At 43.6% G+C, this 22759-nt stretch overlaps 2 protein-coding genes across 7 annotated transcripts in view; one reads left to right on the plus strand and one right to left on the minus strand.

The window, feature by feature from the left end:
* Positions 1-22759, minus strand: part of Cep85l (centrosomal protein 85 like) — a 97702-nt gene that overhangs the window by 42468 nt on the left and 32475 nt on the right. For 3 of the 4 annotated variants that reach the window (XM_010644961.2, XM_010644962.2, XM_010644964.3), the window contains exon 4: positions 12435-12488. The exons of the other annotated variant lie outside the window; for it this stretch is intronic. In XM_010644961.2, the coding sequence (XP_010643263.1) occupies positions 12435-12488 (54 nt within the window). The remainder of the gene's footprint in view (positions 1-12434; positions 12489-22759) is intronic. 4 annotated transcript variants of the gene reach the window in all.
* On the plus strand, positions 11712-20424 carry Pln (phospholamban). 3 transcript variants are annotated; one of them, XM_033763198.1, is made up of 4 exons: positions 11712-11875; positions 12002-12102; positions 13966-14061; positions 19071-20424. In XM_033763198.1, exon 4 carries the CDS (start codon positions 19146-19148, stop codon positions 19302-19304), a length of 159 nt encoding a protein of 52 aa, XP_033619089.1. In that variant the 5' UTR covers positions 11712-11875; positions 12002-12102; positions 13966-14061; positions 19071-19145; the 3' UTR covers positions 19305-20424. The 3 variants fall into 3 exon arrangements, with proteins under 3 accessions (XP_033619089.1, XP_010643262.1, XP_033619090.1); XM_010644960.3 differs by lacking the exon at positions 12002-12102; XM_033763199.1 differs by lacking the exon at positions 12002-12102 and having other exon boundaries at positions 11712-11850.

Below are 22759 nucleotides of genomic sequence, written 5' to 3' on the forward strand. Positions count from 1 at the left end.
TAAGTCACCAACAACAAAAGCCAATATAGCAGATAATGCTCAAATTCCTACCAATGAAACAAGAACAATTTTTTTTTCCCATATTGGTGTCATGGGTTTAATTGTATCTCCCCAAAAAGACACATGTGCACATCAGAAAGTGGCCTTTGTTTGCAAACAAACAGGGTGTACTTAGATATGGAAATAAAGCCAAGATACATAAGGATGACCCAAACGCAAGAGGACTGGTGTCCTTTTTCCTTCAGTACTGGGGACTGAACCCAGAGTCTTCATACCAAGATATCTCCCCAGCATTTGTTTTTGTTTCTTTTTTTTTATTATTCTTTATTTTGAGACCAGGTCTCCTAAATCACTAGGTTGCCCAGGCTGAACTTGAACTTATAATCCTCCTGCCTCAGTTTCCCAGAGAGATATTCATTTTCATATTATGCCTTATGGCCTTGAAATTAAAATTTGATTTTATATTTTCAAATACTGAAAAGAAAATATTTTATGATATGTGAAAATTACACTAAATGAAAAATTCAGTATATGAAATAAAGTTTTACTGGAACACGGCCATGTTATTCTTTAATATATTATTTGGCTGCTTTCACAACTGCAGAGCTTTGTTTATTCACCTGTTGCTCATTAATCTGTGGTGTCCAAGAGTGTGGTATTAACACAAACATAGGCCTATTTAACAAAATAAGAAGCCACAAACATACTGACACATCACGGTCAACTATTTTCATTAAAAGAGCAAAGGTAACTAAATGAGGAATGGAATTCTCATATTTATTTTTTTTTAATGAAAACATGTCCACAAAGATCTGTAGGCAAATGTTCATTCAAAATTATCCAAAATGGGGGTGGGATGGAGATTTAGCTCAGTGGTGCCACACCTGCCTCATAAACACAAGGTCCTGAGTTCAATCCCCAGTACCACACACACAAAAAAATTATCCAAAATGGGACACAACTTATATGTTCATCAACTAATAAATGGTAAGCTAATTGCGCTACATCTGCAATTCAGAAACAAAAACAGCAGCTACATGCACTACATAGATAACCCTCAAAAGCATCATGCTAAGTAGGGACGCATTCTCAGGGCTGCTTCTATTTGAGTTCTCAATATTGCAAACCGCACATGGCAGGAGTCAGATGACAGGCTGCTCGAGGAGGGCAGGAGGTGACACGAGGCGCAGAGAGGCTTCTGGACCGGAGTAAACCATGCCCAGCAGGCCCCTGTGGTACAGGACCACGTGCATGCTCCAAGCTCGAGCTATGTGTGTCCAAGGCTGAACTTCATGACTGGTGAGTTATACTTCAGTCTATTACAATGGATGCATTTTACTTGGTTTTTCTAAAAGTTATGTCAGGTAAATGTTCTCACACGTTGCATTAGACGATACCAGCAGCAAAAAGAATCTGTTGTCTCTTTGAAGCAACCCAGACGTGTGTTGACAAAGGGATGAAGAACTGCGGTAAATGTGTACCGCGGAACACCGCACAACAGCGGCAGGACCTGTTACTACACTGCATCGTGTGGGTGAAATCAGAGACATTAAGCAAAACGACATCAGGCAACACGGTCCCGACATAGAACCACACACAGCAATGATGGGAGTTTGAAGTGGAAATGGGCGGATGCAGCACCAGAGACTCCGTCGCGGCCGTGAGACGCAAACCACTGAATGTTACACATCAGTAGTGAAGCATGCATTTTTACCAAATCCCAGAAAACCTAGGTACTCTTTCACAAAAGCATAGTAAAAGACACACAGATAAAATATAAAAGTACTGCTGCCATGCTGTTCTATACAAAATTTCAAGTACTTGATCATGTTCTACTTGACTCAGCCATGTTAAGTCATCATGGAGGGATGAACCTGACAATGTAAACTTATGAATATATGACACATTTATGGCTTATGAATAATAAAACTTTTACTAGACATGAACATGAAGAGTAAAGGGTAATTATAAAGGCTTGTAACTGCCAGCTCACATGAGTAAGGAACAGAAAGAATGTCATAAAATATTTCAACAGCCATGAAGGTGGAACAAAGACACTTTCTACAAGTACTTAACAGTAGCTGCCAAACTCGTAGAGGAGAGACCCTCATTTAGTATTCTGCCTAAAACACATAAGATGCATTGTTCTGCAGCGACTAGAGAAGAGAATACTAATCGCTAGTAGACCCTACCTATACACTTACAGACCTAGGAAGACATACGTAGGCACCTCTGAAGGAAACGGCAAATTCTGCTCCCAACTAAACAGGGACTGTGGGCATCCACCGCAATCCCACACACATGCTATTCAGATGATACTCGGATGCTCTGAAAAGATGCCAAAATATGTCACTAATGGCCACACACACTTCTGATGAAGTTACTACAGTGCAGCTGAAAATAACTCCCAGTTCTTTGGCCTGGAGGAATCCCGTTAAATTTAGCTGGTCTCGTGCTACCCGAGTGGAACACCGCCTGCAGCACCTCGATGTGCTATCTCCCTCTCCTTCATCTGCCTTTGTCCCGGTGATCAGCGTCCAGCCTGTCATGCAGCACCGCAGCCTTCCTCTGGCTCCTGGAAATGGCTATCTGCAGAGCCACTTTGAGACAAGTACTCCCTGGTAAAAAGAACCAGAACACCTCACCCACAAGTAAACACATTCACGAAGCTCCGGAATGAAGATGGAATAAACTACAAATAACAAAGAACCCAAAATGCTTGTATTCACCAAGAAAAACAGATTACATTAGTACTCAAAGCACTGCATTTAATAGAAAACATGTGAGACTAAACCCATGTAATTATTTGTGAAATACACTGCTGCACATTTTCTAACCAAAAAAAGGCAAACAAAAACAAAACACATTAAAAACATTCTATTAATAACTTCTTCCTCAGAGTGACCCATTATAGGCTAGAGTCTTCATCTTGACCTTCAAAACTTAAATCACAGAGAAGAAACTGTGTTTTAATAGTTTTATTATTTGTTTAGTTTATTTTTACTACTAACTCTTCTTGCTTGCCATACAAATATGCTTTACTAAAATAAAAATTCGAGTAGACTGAGTTACTTTTAGGGTAAAAGATGCTGGAAAAAAATGATTTAAAGAAATCATGATTAAAATAAACAGAAGGACCGGGGATTTAGCTCAGTGGTTCTATCGCCTGCCTTGCAAGTGCAATGTCCCAAGTTTGCTCCCCGGTACCAAAACATTAAAAAAATAATAATAAAAAAATAAAATGACAAAGGAAATTCCACACATAGTATTCCTTGAAAATGAAAACAAAAAGAACCTTCAATTTAACCTGTTTCACAAAGAAAAGATCCATGCATGAATCATGATCTCATACAGCCACGGCAACAGCGAGGAGAAACCGCTCTATCAAGGGTAAGAGGAGGTGACCACGCTCCTTCAACCAAACAATCAGAAGATTAAGTAAAAGAAATGAGCTAAACCTTCTCATTAACATTCATTAATATGACTTTTACTTATATGGCCTTTCCCAACTTTTAACCTTCTAATTTACTTTTTAAATTTAAGATTAAATATATTAACAGCAGAATTAAATGAATCAATCTCTTATCATTAATAAACCAGATAACTTATACTCAAACTAAAAACAATTAGGGTATAAGTGCTAATTCATGAAACAGAAGTTTACCAGAACAAATATTTGATGAGGGTCCATCCTGCATCCTGCCTGAGGTTACACACAACCACATCATACTGTGGACCCACTTCCAAGTAAAACAAGTGCTAGAATATTTCCAAACTCAGATTACCAAATAAGCTTTATAAGATCTTTTGCCTTACTTTACTATCAAGAGATAAAAGAAACAGTATAGTAATAAAAGTGTCCTGGGACCAAAGTACTCCTACCTTGTTTTAAAATGTATCAAATAACTTGTCTAATTTTTAGGGTATAGAAGGAACCACCGTAAAAGGGGAGAGGGGGCAGGCAAAGCAACTTCATTTCCTACCATTTGGGATTTCCTAACTTTTCTTAGCATACACATACTATATTTTTCTTTTCTAGCACTGTAATTCTGGGCTGTTAACATTTCCTACTTCTCTATACTAAAAATACTGTCTTTAAAATGTTTCAGGAGTTGGCAATAAAAAGCTTTCTCGGGCACCTGTGTGAAGTGGGATCTGGAGAGCCCCGTGCAGTCCGACACGGGACACAGCGAGGTGACCCAGGCTCTCACTTTTTAACCCCCAATCCCATGCATCACCCGGTCCACTGCAAAGAACCAACACAGACAACCCACACCAGGGTCTGCAAGTACATTTCGAAGCCTTTGTGAAAACCTCAAGCTGCCCCCAGCACAGACCACAGGTAGGGCCTGACCCTCCATCCCCAGGCTTCAGGCTGGAGCTAACGGTGCCTGCTAAATACAGTGTGCTGTTGTCCTCCACCCAAGGTCAGGGAGCAGCCTGTCCACACTCAGCCAGGCTCCAGGCCGGAACCTTTCCCTAACCTGCAGTCTGCTGTAAAACACAGAGAGATCTGAGAGTCTACTCTGGAAGTGTGAAGTTTCAGAAGCGGTCTGATCTCTAGCATTCTTTATATAGATTCGTGAATTGAACCTATACAGTGCATTGAAGTTTTGAGATATGTTTTCAAGTTAATTTTTAAAAAAATCAGTATTAATGTTGGAGTCAACAATGTTTTCAGATATCCAGGGCTCCAACCAAGCAATAAACTTGTTTTTAAAAAGAATACATTGATGGGGAAGCCTAACAGATGGCCTGGCCAGATCCGTGACCTTGATCTGAATGCCTGGGCCAGCCCGACCACCTCAAGGGCAAGTAAGAGTGGGGCGCTGTCACCCGTGCGCCTAACAGGGAGATGGGTGACACAGGAAGCACAGAGGCACACTAAGTGGGATGGTGGGGAAACGTTAAATAGCTTCACGTTAGAAAGTTTGGCTTAATTTTCCCCCACTGGGATGTTTTACATCTCTTGCTTTATTAGGTTGATGTGAATCACATATCAAAATCCAATTCCACAACCTGGGCTGGAAAATCAAGGGTCAGTTGCACTTTTATCTCATAAGGATGGAAGTCCCCACCTGAGGTAATCAGAGGTGTGTCTCATGCAGAGGCCCAACTCAAAAGGCACCAGACCTGGACTCTCACAGTGTGACTCTGGGTTTGCGGTGAATCCACGCCTCTGCCTCTAGCTGTTTACTGTTGCACAGTTGAAGCTCACTCCCAAATTACCTTGTTAGCTCATTTCCTCAAGTAGGTTTCTCTAATTACAAAAAAGAGCGTAACTGATTAACCTTTGAATATTATTAAATTGGATTCCAAATACAAATCAAATTCATTTAAGAGCCTGACCATCTATGTGTAAACTAACATTTGGGTATAAAGCCAAAAGACAAACAGATTTTGGATTTATTTACATTCATGTCAATCAGTTTTTTTTATAGCTTATAATGGCAAAAATTATATATTACCTACTATTTAACAAATCTAATTCAATAAATTATGGCATACTTAACGATCTGATACACTAAAAATTTGTAACATTAGTTTTAATATATAATCACATGAAAATTCCCAAACATAGTAAAGAGAAATCCTTCAGTGAACATATATTGTTTTGGTGCAATTAAGAATTTTTAAAAACGTACGATCCAAAGGGAAAGACAAGAAGGGAAAAGAAAAAATATGAGAAAGGGAAAAAATGGAAACAAAGTCTTTATAATAGGGAAGGGTAGAGGGGCTGAAGGGAGGACAGGGGTATGGTGGTAAAAATAAGAACCAAGATACATCATGTAAAGGTACAAGATCCCAACAATGAACATGACTGCACTATAAACCTAAAAGCACCAATAAGCTTACTGAAAAAAAAAAACTTAAGTCCAAAAATGCAAAGCAACCCATAGCCCAGTTTGACTAAAGAAGTAGCTCAGAACTGACTTCTGTGAAATTTGCATGTTTAATTAATTTAACAGTGCTGGATAACATAGCTGCTTTTAAAAATAACTAATTTTCAAGCTAAATTATATAACCAGAACATCTGAGCTTTAATTAGTTTATTTTAAAACTACAGTACAGAAAGACCCATTCACTGAAAATCATAAAGGAAGGGAGTGGGGAAGACAATGACAGCTGAAGCCCAGCTCCCCTCACAAGCGGGACCCCACAGACCCGTATGTTCACACTAACGCAGCCGTGGGCTGAGGTCCCACAGAGGAGGCTGAGCCTGCAGGGAGAGGCCCAGCCCTTGTCCTCCTCCACAGGATGCCTTCACCTCGTGCACGGGAGTGCGTTTCTGCTTCACAGGCTCACCAGGAACCCAAAAGCCGATGAGAAGATTCGGCTCCATCTGTTGGAATTCTGCTCTTTAATGTTACACACAGATCAAAGTGTGAACAAGTTAAGATACTAAGTGCAAGTAAAATCGCACGTGTTTAGGAACGACAGTTAAGGAAAGGGAGTTCTCACTTTGCTCCCCCTTCAGCTTACCTTTTAAGAGTACACTTGTAAAGGCAAAATAATACTCATAATATCCACTAACTCCAAAAATGCTAGACTAAGACTTCTAAATGGCAAGCCGTGTAGGGAAAGTAGGGCAAAAATTCAGTCTCTATTCACAAAGTTTACAGCAAAGAAAATAAATGCATCTGTAAAGTTCAACTTTCCCCTCCAATTTCTGATTTGTCTGAATTATAAGAGACAGCACTCACAACTTAGTCAGAAACAAATAGAACAGGGCTCCTCCATACCTACTTCTGAACAACAAAGAAGCCCCAGAAAAATACAACAGGAAAGAAAGGGATACAGAAGAAACATAACTCCCACCCTGCTGGATGTCAGACGGCTGAGCTTGTATCCCCTGAAATCGAAGAATGAATTCCAAGGAACAGCAGAGGTTATGAGTAGGAAAGATTTATTGAGAGAGATAGCTCCTGAGAGACAGGAGGGGACCCAAAAGTGGGCTGTCACCAAGGCCCTTTGTCAGGGGTCATTTATACATCAAAGTTACAACGTGGGTACAGTGTGGGTCAAACTACCATCAACTTATAGGCTTATAAGTATAGCTGCTTGGCTAATACTGATCCGAGAGGGAAGTGAACTACACAGCAGGGGGACATGCAAAGAACAAAGGCATTTTTGGGAAGGGATGGGTCTGGATGCTCTGGACAAATGATGCCTATCTGGACTTTCACTGGACCAGGTGAAACGATCTACAGTATAATTCCTGCTTTATCCCTTAGGGGACACGCAGGCCTGGCCACTGCATTTTAATCTCAAGGCCTAGTCTTCTTCAGGTACACCTCCAGCCACATTTCTGATGTCTCCATTTCTTAATGACTTCCTTGAGAGCCCAGTCCCTCTCTGACTGTATATTAATTCTTACCTAGCTCAACTGCCTGTAACGAAAGGCCTGGAGATCAGTAACACACAGCAGCAAAGTGGTCAAGCTGTTACAGCGGGAACGGAGGGCAAGACCAGCTGGGAATCATCTGCATGCAATGCCGTGATGCCTAGGTGTTTGACTAAGGACAGGAAATAGGATGGAGAGTTTCCAGCATGCACGTCACAATCCAACACGTACTTGAGAATGCCAACTTGGCATCAAGGTGAAGAAAGGAAAGACTCTATAAAAGCTCAAAGGCAAGTCCAAGAGACTCCAGAAAAAAAACCTACAGCTGTAATCTGTACTTGGCTTCCTAGTGCACGGGGAGGGAGTCCAGCAGAGGATGTACAGAGTGAATCTAACATTTCCAATCCTACACAAAGCACATGCTGGTGCCCTAAGACAGAGAACGCAAGGATCCCAAACACTTAGGTGCCAAGCAGAGAGAAAGCGAAAGTCACTGCGCTGAACTGCCATCCCCTTAACGGTGCACTAGCAAGGTGGCCTAAGGAGTCTGAAGTGAGTATCCAGGCTGGCTTTCGTCATCACACTCGTCTCCCAGAACGTGTGTTTCCCTATCATATCTGAGCATTGCTTGTGCCCTGAGCAGCCGTGGCCGAGCTGCTGTTTAGGTATGTGCTACTCAGTCTGGAGTTCCTTGCTCTGTTGGTGCTGGCTCCCAGTGGCAGTTAACTTCCGGGAGTGCAATGTTTCATTTCCAAATTACCTGTAGACTGACAGTTCCCTTGAAGCCACATACACGCTACCGTGTCTATCACCTAAGATGGTTTCTGTGGGTCTAAACGCACACTTTTCTTGCACTATCTGGCCTCTTCTGTCTCTTCATAGTCTTCCTCATCTCTGAGATATTTAATAAGGAATAAAATCCGTCAAGAATTCAGACAGTGATGTAGAAGTAAAAGGTGGAGGCTTGCAGACAGCTGCCGGGAAGCTCAGGATCCCCTCCCCAGGCTCATCAGCTTCAAGGCTTTTCTTCCCCTTGATAAGAGAATCTCACTCTCCCCCACCCCCGAGGCAGGAAGAATTCCTGTCCTCTCAGCCTCAAGCCAATATTCTCACATTCTGTTTTTAAATTTTTTTTCAACAAATCATTCCTTAGGTAGCTTTAAAATTTAAACAGTAACTATCAAACTTTCAATAGCAAAGCACACTCATGAGTAAAATAAAATCTCCTGGATGTCTGGGTAGACTGACCTAAAAACAAACAAAAAAAAACTATCTTTGAGATTTGTATCACAAAAAAAATTCATTCAAAGCTTGCATTTTACTATTTTATGAACCTGTCTAAATATTAAAATGCTTTAATTTAGTCACCACTTAAATGATCTTGTCAAGGGGCCGGATCTAGCTCAGTGGTGCCACCTCCTGCCTTGCAGGCACAATGTCCCGAGTTCAATCCCCAATAACCCACCGAAAAAAAAATGATCTTGTTAAAACGCTTCCAGAAACATTGGTGTTACTTGAATCCTCTGCCTACCTAACACCATTTCAAACTGGAGTTTAAACTCTTGATGTAAAAGATGATACATAAGAAAGTGTATCACACAAGGGTACACATAAATGTCTCAAAGTATATAAAAACAAAAGCAAAGAAACCAAGGATTCAGAATAACCATCTCCTCGACGAGAAGACCAGGGATTGACACTAGTGTGTCTAAGACACTCTGCGAGCACACTGCCTTCGATGGCCACTGCATGGGTGCCTGCTACTAAAACACCAAAAAATATTAAAATTAAAATTAAATAACTATGAATAAAAGTCTATGCATACACCAATGTAAAGAGTTTACAAAGTAATAAGGACTACACTATGAGGAATCCAATGAGGGAAGAAAACAATTTTTCAAGGGGCTCAATTCTGGAAGCATGGACTTACAGTATGACCTTCCTTTTATTCCTAACCTCCAGGTACATTTACACTTTGAATAACAAGAAAGAAATAAAGATGGATGGATAGATGACAGATACTTTCTGGGTACTCTGCTCCTACTGCCCTAAATGGGAAAGATTAATGAACCGCCCCAGCACTTCTGCAAGACCACCGGCAATCCGGCCCCATGCTCGCAGCACGTCAGGGTCACTCTGGGTCAGTTCTGTGTGACGTAATCGTGCCATACGAATGAGCAGCAGTAAAAGTGAGTGGGGAAGTGGCCCCAAGGAGCCCACAGCTTGTGTAGGCAGATACACAACAGAGTCCAATCAGAGGAATGTGCAAAACTGTGTGAGAAGCCTCCACAGAACACATGGATTGAAATAGCACTTTGATGGGGAGAGAGTTGGTAGGAAGGGCATTATGCAGAGTACAGAGGCCTAAAATAGCGCAGGAACCTGCTCAGAGGGTCACAGCAAGCTGTATACAGGCAGAGCACAGGACACAGGAATGCGCCAGCAGGCAAAACAATGCCGGCAGTGCCTAAAATACCAAGCTGACAGCTCTGGAGTTAAGCCTGCGGGAAAACTCACCATTCCTTTTGAAAACGTGACATTCTGCAGAACTATGGAAACATCTTCTAGAATTCTTTACTGTTTTGTGCCATGGGTCTTTTTGGCAAACTGCTGAACCTACTGATCTGTTCTCAGAACATTTTTATAGCCGTAAAATAAAAAGGATTGTGAATAATTTCTGTCACAAGGCAGCGGTGCCTCACTGTGACTGAGGCCTGCACGACAAGGACTCCTCTGATGGGGTGTTCAGGGCATGCTACCCCAAAGCACGGCACGCTGCCCTTGAGAAGGCAGCAGACAGGAAGCACGCACCTCCCTCTCGCCCACCTCCCCAGCTCATCACAGTGGGTTTGCTTGTGGCCTCCTACCATCCCTCGGAAGGCCAAAGGACAGACAGTAACAGGTCTGTCACAGGCCTGTCACACCCCTTGGTTTAAGACCATTTAAGACCAGGCGCTCACACCGAGGCATGGCCCTAGCTCCCCACCTTTCCAGCACACACTAAAAGACGCAAGTGTCTGTGTCTGTAGGTCCTTATGAAGACTCTCATGTCTGTGAAAAACAAATGCTTTTCTCTATTTAATCAATTTTTTGTCTGTTGTTACTCTCTTAGGGGCCTCAGCCATGAACCTGGCAACAGGCAAGAAAAATAAATCTTCCCTTCCCCGTATCCCAGAGGGCACAGCACGGAGCAGGAGATGGGAAGGTGAAGAGGGCAGGGAGACCCGGCACACGCCGCGGCCGGTCCACAGCGAAAGCCACGCTGCCTCCACGGGGACAGCGAGATGGAAACGGCCCCACGCCTCTCCCGCCTGCATCTCAGGCCAGCAAGAGACACAGCTGGGGTCCTCCCCAGAACAGCTGCCAACACTTCAGAACATCCACTGCAACAGGACGGTCTGGGGCGCCAAACACGGTGTCTCGGACAGGACCCTGTTAGAGGAAAGGCCTCGGGGAGCAAGGAAGCCGGCTTCGGGGCAGGCGTCCGTTAAAATGCACAGCAACACTGGCACGATGGTCGGGACAGACGGACCACACAAATGGAGAGTATCAGCAGCAGGAGAAGCCGGTGGTGGAACACGCAGGGACACCCTGTACTTGCTTTGCAATAATTCTGTAAATTTAAAACCATTCTAAAATAAAACTTAAAACAAAATAAAATACATAAGAAAGGAAACATTATATCAAAACTATTTTTTTTTAATCTGTGATATAGAAATCTATGTCTTTATTTTTTGTTTGTTTGTTTGTTTTTGAGACAAGGTCTCACTGTGTAGTTCAGACTGCTCTGGAACTCACTGTGCAGCCCAGGCTGGTCTCAAACTCACAGTGATCCTCCTGCCTCAGCCTCCCGAGTGCAGGGATTACAGGTGTGTGCCACCATGCCCAGCTATTATATGTGCTTCTTTATTAACCCATTAAATAACAATACCTACAGGCAGCACTAATTATGCTAATTTCCAAGCGGTGGCAGACGTGCACAGTATCGAGGACAGACCTCAGACCCTCACAGAAAGCAGCATATGCCGTTCACAGGCGAGCTCTGCTCACCCTCCCACGTACTCTCGATCACCTCCAACTGCCTGTATCTGATGTGGCGTAAATGCTACACAGAGTTGTTGGATGGCATTATGTAGGGAACAATGACAAGAAAGTCCAGAGTCAGGGAATCCACAGATCTGCAGGCCGCTGTGACATCACAGATGTCTGTGGTGACATCACACTAACAGTCCTGCGGTCTGTAGTCTACAATGGAACTGAGGACACTGCGTCATACTTGGCGCTTGGTAAAACTTAAGATGCAGCTGTTTTCCTTCCCAAGTTCCAAGAAACTTGAGCTGTGTCTGTGCTCTGTCGGAACAGAGAATGGGTGCTCACAAAAGGGTGCTCTGGCTGTCCGACAATCCCTGCACAGCCCATGCCACTGAGCTCTTAGCAACGACAGAACCCCACAGGTGCAGCTGGCAGAGGTGACAGAAGGAGACTCAGACAGCAGTGTGACCCAGGTGATGACTTACATGACATTGCCAGGTTAGTCCTCCAGTTCCTCCTGAGGATAGAAGCACATGCCACTGGCTAGTCTGTGAATCCCACTGTTCCTGTGAGCCATTTTCTGTTTGTGCAATCAGATTAAGACTAAAATGTAACACTTCCTAGAATTCCAAGAGGGATCTTCATCACCACCATCAGCCAACCCAACAAAAAAACGTAAACAAATCTGAGAAGTAAATGATTCCTCTCCAGCTCCACCACACGCAGTGAGTCTCCTCTTGAGGAAGGCGGGATCACAAGGGTGTACTTCCCTGAGTCCTCCGAGGCCTCTGGCTTCTTTCTCAGAATGTGCACAGGTCACTGCAGGAACGCTCTCCTAAGCCTCATTCTCAAATGAATGAACTGGGGACAAACTTGGAGCAGACTTTCGAGACCATTTACAGTTCAGCAACTCCTCTATCTCCATCCAGCTGCCCTGCCACAGCGACACCCACATATTTCCACTGCAATGCACCGACCTAGGAGGTCGGTGCTAAACACACCCCAGCCAAATTCTCAGTGCATCCTCTATGAACCAGCTGTGTGATGGCTGACATACCTCTGTAGGCCTCATTGGGTTTCTTAGCTTCCTGTTAGCAGTCATCACTGGCAACTGATAATAAGAAGAGATGTTTTTATTATGTAAGAACTAAAACAAAAATGGTTTCAAAGTACTGAGCAAAGTCTCAAACATTCATAAAATTACTTTCATTTGGGGATTACCATAAGGTTATAAATTTTCCCTTAGTAATGTTTACAGAGGGTCTTGGCCGAAATACTATTTTTCATTTAGTTTTAGTTGATTCTTTAAATAACAGATTTGCTCAGGACAAGGATTTTATCTTTCTTTGGAAGAAGCCAAGATGATCTCCATTTAAGGACACAGCAGCAGCGCTGCCGGCACACTGGTCACCCTGGCGGAGAGAGGCAGGCTGAGCTCACTGTGTCATGAGCCTCACGGAATAAGTCTCAAGCAGCTTCTCGTGGATGGAAGAAATTTAAAAACTGAGAGTTTGTATTACAGTGATTTAAGTAAATCTAATATATAAAAAAATTATATACCCAGAGCAGGAGAATGATGGCCAGCTTCTTCAAACGGTCCTCTCAGTTCCGGGGCACAAAGTTTAAGACAGAACATAGTTCTACCTAGAAAGTTCAAACTACCACTCACTTAGTAAAACGACAATGGAATAGAAGTTTTTAGGAAAGCAAATGCTGGAATAAACAAAGCACATCCTACAAGAAACACTGCATAACTTATATTTCAGCACACACAACCCTGGGTCATGCAAATACGATAAAGAATTTACGGCCATTTCTTTTTTTGCTAGAAAGTTGCCCTTGATACTGAGTCAGCTTATTAAAAGTCTGGTAGGATTTTATACCAATTTAATAAGGCTATTAAAAAATCTTAAATACTTAAATCTGTACATTGCTGTTTTTCTCCAGGCTACACATATCAGCTCACACACGGCAATTATTATTTGTAAATGTATTGTTAATAAAACTAAAGAAAAAATGAAATACTTTTCAGTTCTTTATAAGATAAAGCTTTTGTTAAACCAAAAGCAGTTATCAACCTGGTTTTCTCACACATATTTCTTACACATACACACAGATATGAGGTCTAAGAATAAAGTAAAACAGGAAGTATAAACTCTGATTTTTGTGGAAATATTTAATTTTTGTCTTGCAGCATTAGGAAACTGTAGGATCAAAACAACAGTAACAACTCAATAAAAACTGTTTCCCTAGCAGCTGCATTATTATGCTGTTAAAATTCCTGTTACAGTAACTGTCATAGCCTTCAACATCATCTCCAATAAAACACAATTATCTCTAAGTCTAAAGACACAAAAATCTTTAAGAAATGCTTTCTTCTGCCCAAGTTTTTTTTTTTTCTGCAATGTGTGTTTTGAAACTGAAAACAAAAAAGAAGCAGGAAGTGTTAATTACCTTTCCACACCTACAGAAAGATAAATGAAGCTCTCCCCTGGTGTGACGAGCCTATGGCTGGCCAATCACAGAGCCAGGCTCCAGGGCAACATCCTGAGACCTCCCTGAAACACTTTTCCCCTCCACTGCTGCAGCTGCCACAGAAGCCTGGACAGTCAGGAGCTCCAGCTGACCACACAGCGAGCGCTCCAGGCACCGGGCCACTGGACTGGGATCACCACACGGTGAAGGTAAGACACGGGCTGCACTGCAGTCTGACTTAGGTTTCTACAGCTCAGAATTCTCAGGGAACTTTTAAAAAGAGGTAGGCACGTTTCCTAAATTTAGTTTTGAAGTTAGATGATACAATGTCTGCCAAGATGAAACCATTTGTACATAAATACTTAGGCACCCAGTGGCTGTAAAAATGAGACGACTCTGAAAAGGGTCACAGTCGTCTCAGTCCTGGTTACTGGTCTGCTACTTTAAGTTTCATTTCTATTTTGCTTTTCAAATGTGAATTTCTGGCAATTAAAATAATCTTCCAAACACGTGACCATCTTTGGTGGTAGTGGGGGTGCAGTTACTTCCTCCGGCGTGGGGGCGGATGAGGTGTCTGAGGGGACGCGCTCACTGTAAGGGGCCTGGTCCCCAGTCATCACTGTGATACCTTCGTTATGTAGAATGTAAGTGACTTTTAAAATGTTCAGAAGATGTTTCCTCTCTAAAGTCTAGTCAATTTATAACAAACAGTTCTAAAATATCTTAATAAAATTTAATACTATGTCATATAGAACAAGTTTGAAATGTTAATAAACTTGTCACAAATACATATAGAAGTCGTAAGTTACAGAATAATAATTCAACATTTTAAAAATAAACTAATACTAATAAATATACTTTTGCCACATTACCATCCTACAGGGTGGAAAAAAGCCCAGGAGTGGATATGCCACAATAAATTTCATGACTTCAGTTTGAAATCCACTCTGTGTTACAATCCTCAATTTAATAAATGAAATGTCTCCTCATTTTTAAATCTCTCAGAGCAGAGAAAACTATATACACTTTACTTCATTTTCACAATACACATACACAAAAATAAATTTCCTCTAAATTTGCAGTCCTAGGACGAATGGAATTCACTGCTCCAAGAAACAGGACTCCGCAACCCCACAGCAGCTCTCCTCACAACATGCCAGGGGCATTTTGTCCCAGTCCACATAGCACTGGGGCTGAGGACCCTAACTCCCCTGTGGGCCTCCGCACTCAGGACTTATTTTCCTGAGAGACCACAGTCGCTCCTGCTTTCTGCTGCTTCTGGACTTCTGTTCAGATGCCCACAGTCAGGGCTCCCAGAGACTTCTCCCCAGGGCAGGCCGCCCATGGAGCATGACCAGGTCACACCCATGCTGCTCAATGTTCACAATGGCCAAACAAGCATGTCTCTAACTCACAGGGACGCACACTCAAGTTCTGTCTTTGTGCTAAAAGTGGTGTTGGATAAAATCAGATAGGAAAAATGGGAAAGACACATAAACTATGAAACACTAAGTTCTAACAGCAAGTAAAAGAACTAGAGTATTCGCTTCACTGAGAGTCACGCCGCCAGTATTGTGTCTAGGACTCACAGCAAAATTGCTTTCACAGGATTTAGAAGACATAAAAAACAATGCAGTTGGGTTATATAAGTATGTACTGTTATGTAATCTCACTGATTAGATAGAATATTTATGAAAAGTGTATTTAAAATGTACTGATTATGTCATGAAACTATACAATGTATTAAAGCTTTAACTGAAAAAGTAATGTGTAGATTACCTCTATAAATTAGATAGCGTCTTATCATCAACTCTGAAAGAGTCAGTTACAGCCCCGTCTTCCTTCTTGAGAATGACTTCTTAGTGCCCCCTGCACTCCAGCGCCTCACTGACCCTCTCCGGCCACTGCGCACACGTGTGTGCTGGGGCATCTGCTTCCAGCCCGGGACAGAGGGCAGCTGCTCAAGGTCAAGAGCTATGGGCGGGGGCCTGGCGGGCGCCCAGGCTCACGGCTCTGCTGTGCAGTGTGTCCTGCACGGCTGGGAAGTAAAGCAGGAGCTGAGAGCACCGAACAGGCCGGAGGCACGCAGTACTGCCAGCACTGCCGGAGGCAGATTTAGAGAATGTACGCTTCTACTGATTTAACGCTACTTGATTTCATTCACATTTAATTCGTACACCTAGCATTATTTCTTTAATAAATGATATTCTTACTGATCATTTTCTAAGCCAGGAATATAAGAAAGCTACAGATGTTCATACTTATGAGGCCGGGCATTCAGCTCAGTGGTGCCGTGCCTTCCTTGCAAGCTGAAGATCCCAAGTTCAATCCCAGGTACCAAAAACAAACAAACAAACAAAAAAATGAAGTTATTAAGCAATAATCCGGGTAGGAAAAGTTCAAAATAACCACAGAGGTTTTTTAAAATAACATGCCACAACTGAAAAAAGTTTTCTATTATTTAACTTGTTTTTTTGATAAAAATACATCTTCAAGCCATCTAGACTGGATATGTAAAATCCAGGTAATTTCTCCTCAAAACTTTCTATAAAAACCACACTTTGGGACTTGACTACACTCCCACAGTAAACCCAGCTTTCATCTCTGCCCCTCTGCCTACCACTTAAGTCCCCTGTTCAAATTGCCAGGAAAAGAAAGCATCTCTGCTCCTTTTGCTGTGACACACTCACTGCTTACTGCTGTCATCCAGAGCCAGGCTGGCCCTGAGAGGGTGCCTGGCGGAGGACAGCAACTCTGCAGGGCCAGATTCCGACAGCGCCTTCCAGGTCTGAGTCCCCAAACTGCGCCCCGACTCTCCTGTCATCTAATGGTCTCACTTGTCACACGCTGCTGAGGACGGCAGGCCCCTCTCAGCAAGTCAGTCTCCAGAAGACGGAACTCGCTTTTCATCTGTTTATACTCTATCTACATCCCCACTCAACTGGAGAAAAAACATTCTCACAGGCCACACTGCAAAAATAATTACAGAAACTTAAAAAAATAGGTTGTTGTGGACCTCCTGCTTCTCAGCAGTGAATTAACAATTTATATTCTCTACACACGAGGTGAAATGGTTTTTTTCTCTTATTTAAATCATGATGGCCTGTAACAGTTTAAACATCTGTAAACAAATGTATCTAACATATATTATTAAAAAAAGTGCCTTGCCTCAGATAAAATGGTATCTCTCTAGACATTTCCAGAAATAGCAGATCTACATCAAAACTCCAGAATTCCGAAGTCCACATTACCAGACCCAAACGCCAAAGTGCAGCCTGGCACTCGGCTCCTTCTGGCACACATACAGTCCCCTGAGGTCCCCTAGTGCTCATACTGAGTACTCCACTCAATGTCTCAAAAAAAAAATAGTGGCCTGATTCACATCGATGGGGATCAGCTTAATGACGGCATTCATTGTTTGTTTTTTGGTACCAGGGATTGAACTTGGAGCCTTGCCCTTGTGAGGCAGGCAGTGGAACCACTGGGCCAAATCCCCAGCCCTGGCATTCATTTTTAAGATTCCCCCAAACCCCTTTCCATATATTCTTCAAAAAGGAAATCTGCAGTCCCAACATCTATAGAGTTAAAACAGCATCTTAATGCAAATAAATGTTAAATCACTATTTCAACATGTAAAATAATGAACAGTAATGAAACCCACACCAAAAGCAACCACCACATGCCAATTTAGGAAGAAAAAACTGCTGTTTGTTTAAAGAATTCTCTTCAAGGCAGAGCTTTAGAGCTAGGCTCCATTATGGGGTCAATTTAGGAGTTAAGATAAATGGTGCTGGTTTCAGTCAGGGACGGTGGCACACACCTGTAATCCCAGCACTCTGGGAAGCTGAGGCAGGAAGATCACAAATTCAAACCCAGCCTGGACAACTTAGCAAGACCCTGTCTACAAAATTTTTAAAGGGCCAGGGATATAGCTGATGTGACAACCCTGGGCTCACTAGCTTCGGAAGCTTTTGTTCATAAAAATCTCTTATTCATCTGCACTGGTTTGAACGCACAGTGCTGCTTCCGCCGTGGCTCTCCCAGGGGCACAGACAGCGGGTTCTAAGCAGCTGTGCTGGCAGCCTGCCGCTCACAGCTCTGTCTCAGGCTCGCCTCTTGGGGTGGGGTGGGGGGACACAGGCTGAGATGGGTGCCCAGGTGTGCAGAGTTGAGAAAGAACTTGCAGCAGGGCAGCAGTGGTCACCCTACTCACAAGGATCCACCAACAAGTGTCAGGCATGTTATCTAAGGGCAGGGATTACAGAGCTTTTTAAACTCCACTTTTAAAATGTCTTATTTCAAAACTGAAATAGAAGTATTCTTTGTTTTGGTTTGGTTTTGTTTATTCAGACAGGGTCTCACTGGAACTCACAGCAATCCTCCTGCCTCAGCCTCCCAAGTGCTGTAATTATAGGTGTGTGCCACCATACCCAGCTGAAACAGAAATACTGATTGAAAACAAAATATTTCCAAATATTAATACCACTAAGCTGGACAGTTCGCTTTTCATCTGTAAATTCTCTATGATACAGGACTTTGTTTTGTTTAATTGTCAAGGCTCGACCCCAGGAGCAGCCACAGGCTGTGGAGCTGGAAAAGTAGGCAGGGGTAGCTGCTCCAGCCCCAGCACAGCTGTGTTGGCGGAACTGTCTGCGGGAGGCAAGAGGACAGTGCCTACCGAGCTGCCCAGCCTGCCAGTCTGCAGCACCAACAGCGAGTCTCGTTAAGCATTACCTACCGCTCCCAAAGCACCCGCTCGTGAAAAGGGTGACAAACAATTGGAACCTGTGTCTCATTTAACTACTCGGCTTCTCCCAACTAACTGGCTTCTGCTGTTGTTTTTCAGTTTAGAGAGGAAGGATCTTGCTATGTAGCTTGGGCCAGTCTTAACCTCAGCGTCATCCTCCCTGGCCTCCCTGCTAGGATTACAGGCCAGTGCAACGACCCTTAGCTATTTTAATCTAACAAGACTGAGGAATAATCTGTCGCTCACGTTTCTTTTCTGAGCTCTGCAGCTTTCAGTATACTGTTCACGGAAACCACAGCAAAAGCCCAAACAAGCTGTACCATAAACCGACTGCCAGTCGCACAGACAGCAAACCCACCCAGCACACAAAGGACGGCACTGCTGCATCCCCAGGCAGGACTCACACACACTGCACGCACACACGCACTCTGGTCACACACCGTCACTAACCCACCTGCCCTCTTGTTCCAGGCTGTGAGGAAGCACTTCCGGCCGGTGCCAGCCTGATCCTCTCCTCGCCAGCACTGCGGCCGCCCGGCTGGCCTCATGGAGAAAGTGCAGTACCTGACACGCTCCGCCATCCGGAGGGCCTCGACCATCGAGATGCCGCAGCAGGCGCGCCAGAACCTCCAGAACCTCTTCATCAACTTCTGCCTCATCCTCATCTGCCTGCTGCTCATCTGCATCATCGTCATGCTGCTCTGAGCCGCCCCCAAGGAGGGAGGAAGTGGCCGCTCCTCGCGCAGAGCTCCCAGCGAGGAGCGGCCCAGGTTAACAGGAGGTGGGAGCACAGACCCAGCTCGGCAAGCACAGCCAACCTTCGCTTCCTGGCGACCAGCGCGCTGTGAGGCGCCTGCCGACCGCTTCCCATGGCCTGCAGTATCTTCCCCAAGTTAACTTGGAGTCAGCACTGCTGCCCGGGTCACTTCCTGCACGCTGCCCGGCCTCCCTCTGGGGCTGACGTGTAACTACGAATGCACCGGCACGGTATCTTCATAGCTACTACCCAGGGTTCAGGGCTTCCCCGCGACAGTGGTGGCGAACCTCTGGCGCGCGTGCCACAGCGGGATGTTTGTATCACTAAAGCTCTGAAAGCTTCGCCACCACTGCAGGAGAGGAACAGGTCAAACACACGTCACTGCACAAAGCACCCGACCCGAGTGCTCCACCTGCTGGTTCTTCGGGGAGCCCTTGTCAGGAGCTCACTTTCCAAATCCCAAATTATATTTTTTTCCTGTACCAAAAGAATACTTTTTGAAGTTTTTCAAAATCAAATAGAGAAAGGAACATATTCTTATATAAATAAAATTTCGCTAATTTTTTCAAAGAACAGAATTTTAATACATGTAAGTTAATCATGACTCTGAGACACTGTCATCAGCAGATAAGAACTGGTAACTACCGTTTACCATAACGAACACTAACAGAACACAGCCACACCTCAATTTAAGGTTGTGGTGGATTTCCTAACTTGTCAGACTACACTGAAAAACTTTGATTTCAGAATGACTGTGCAGGTTGTTCTCTATTCCAACCTCAGAGCAACGAACAAAAAAAGATTTCAAATGACAGAAAAACAATTATTTCAAGATTAAAGAAATAAAATTTAAAGCTCCAAATATTCTTATATTACGTTTTAAAATGAACTTCTTGTCTGATTAGTTACCACAGATATTTATTTTTCTTAATCTACCAACCAGGTGTACAGACTTACTTTGTAGGCCACTCCACTTAGCTACATAATAGATCCAGCGATGCTACCCTGTAATTATGTTCTTGATGCATATGTTTTCAATCTGCCCTCAGATTGGGGGGGAACCAGGCATCAATGTCAGGACCTTGCACTTGCAAGGTGCAGCATCAGAGCTAAATCCCCAGCCCACTTCCCATCATTTTGGAAGCATCTCACAACTAATAAAGCAACAGAAGCAAAACCTGGTGTTGAAAACATACATTTACCCAGTTTATAAGTGAAGCTGATTCAAGTCTCACACAGTTTACACCTAGACTGCATCACGCAGCAGCTGTAGCATGAGCCCCATGTGTGGCCCACGACGCAGCCACCAAGGGGCACACGGTGAACATCAGCCACGGCTTCCAGACTCCACCGTGCTGACAAGAGCAATCTGGAACAGCGATGTGACCTGGGCTCCTCACCCTGGGCTGCCGGCTGCACAGCAGTAGGCGCTCCTGCCACAGGTCCTCCACCCCGCGGGAGGAGCCACAGGAGCGCAGGGGACGGGGCTCACACCGCCACAGCAGGGTACAGGGGTACAGGGTGGGGAGGCACATGCGGGAGCCCAACTGCCCAGGTCCTAGAGTCAGCTGTACAGACGCAGACAGTCAGGGAAGCAGCAGGCCTGACAAGCGCTATCTTTTCATTACATCAACTGCACACCGTGAAATGCGCAGTTAGTTTTTCCTAAGAAAATGGAAATGATGATTTGGTTTTTCACTCTACATTTGATAGAAAATTAAAATCTTATACTGTGAGAATTTAAGGACACTGTAACTCAGATTAAAATATACAAGAACCTATTTAAATAGAACTTACTCTATTGTGATGTATAAAGAGGAAGCAATAGGAAAAGCAATGTATTTAAAAAGTTTAAATACTAAATATTCAAATACTTTCTACCATGGAATGAATTCTAATCTTAATTTACAGGGCACTACAAGGGAATTAACTTTAAGTGTTTCATGTTGCCTTTTACAATTTAAAAATATGTATTTGCCAAATGCAAATAATCAGAATCACGTATACTAAAAACTGAGTTCATTGAGGTCCTGAACTCAGTGAAACTGCTCTGAAACAATGGCGGGAACCCATGGCAGCATGCCATGTTGTGCTGTTTGTATCACTGAAAGCTCTAGAAGGTTCGCCATCGCTGCTCTATAATATGCACAAGATTAACACTGACTATAAGATGTGCTGATTATGAACCGTTTCGATATGGTAGTGTGGGGATTGCTTTCCCCATGTAAAATATAACCAAGATTTCCCAGTACAAACACAAGAGGGCAGACCTACATAGAAGAATGAATTAGCTATGTCCTGGAAATAACTTATCCTCTGATTATTTTTGAGTCTTGTCAAAGTGGGACTATAATAAATCTCAAAAAAGATTTGCTCATATGCTCAGTAACTATACTATACAAAATACCTAGAAAATATGTCAAATTATATAGAAAAGGTGATAGATTGGAAATCAAGCACGTTACTAATTTTACTAGACCATGCATACAAAAATCAATTATATAGGCCGGGGATTCAGCTCAGTGGTTCTGCCGCCTCTCAAGTGCAAGGTCCCAAGTTCAATCCCCAGTACCAAAAAGAAATCAATTATATGCTTTTAAGGAACCTAATGAATATTTCATACATAGCACAGATGCTGCTACATACACAGATTATCTCAAACAGTAAAAATTTTTGAAGACAAAACAGGATGCAAATTCAAAGAATAAAAGCAAACTGTTTCTTTTCAGAGGACAAAACACATAAAACACTCCAAAGAGAAAATTCTTTTCCTATATTTCATGTTCACAAAAGCAAAGCCCCCCTCAGTTTTCCTGACGTTCTCTGGGTAAGACACTACTACCTCCATGAAAGAGGCCGACGTTCTGAGGTGGCGCCACCTTCCCTGGCCGCCCCTTTTAGACTCAGAGGCACAGCTTTCCACCTTCTCCTTTCCAATGGCTGCAGCCAAGGGAGGAGCACGAGGGTCAGAGGCCCACATCACTGTGGGAGACGCTTTGAGCTACAAGCTATACAAGTAGCAGCACCCACCCTCCTCCTCCAGGGGCGTCTGATGGGAAGCGCTCTTGCTCTCCTGGGTCAGACCTCTGCTCTTGGGCCTGGGCAGATGCAGAGAGAGCCCTTACTAGTGAGGCCCTGCAGGGGGAGCCCTCTCCCTACCCCAGCAGATGCAGAGTCCTCCCCTCTGGCCTCCAGAGTCAGGAGTCTGGGAGATCAAGGAACATTGAGCAAGACTGGCTGACAGATCCGTTGGAGCCAAGCTTCCTTCTCACAATGTGGGGTGGGGGTGAGGGTCAGAGGAGAGGAGGCACTCAGAGCTGCAGAGGTTCGCTATAATACTCTGGTGTTACTAGATCATAATTTTCAATTACATTCCTTTCTTAGATGCAAACGAACGGGGGTT

Source organism: Fukomys damarensis, unplaced genomic scaffold (assembly GCF_012274545.1).
Source record: "Fukomys damarensis isolate Sample0158 unplaced genomic scaffold, DMR_v1.0_HiC HiC_scaffold_14, whole genome shotgun sequence".
Taxonomy (NCBI): domain Eukaryota; kingdom Metazoa; phylum Chordata; class Mammalia; order Rodentia; family Bathyergidae; genus Fukomys; species Fukomys damarensis.

Bases quoted from the DNA above. Each gene is read 5' to 3' on its own strand.
- Pln (XM_033763198.1), top strand. From the start codon at position 19,146: ATGGAGAAAGTGCAGTACCTGACACGCTCCGCCATCCGGAGGGCCTCG.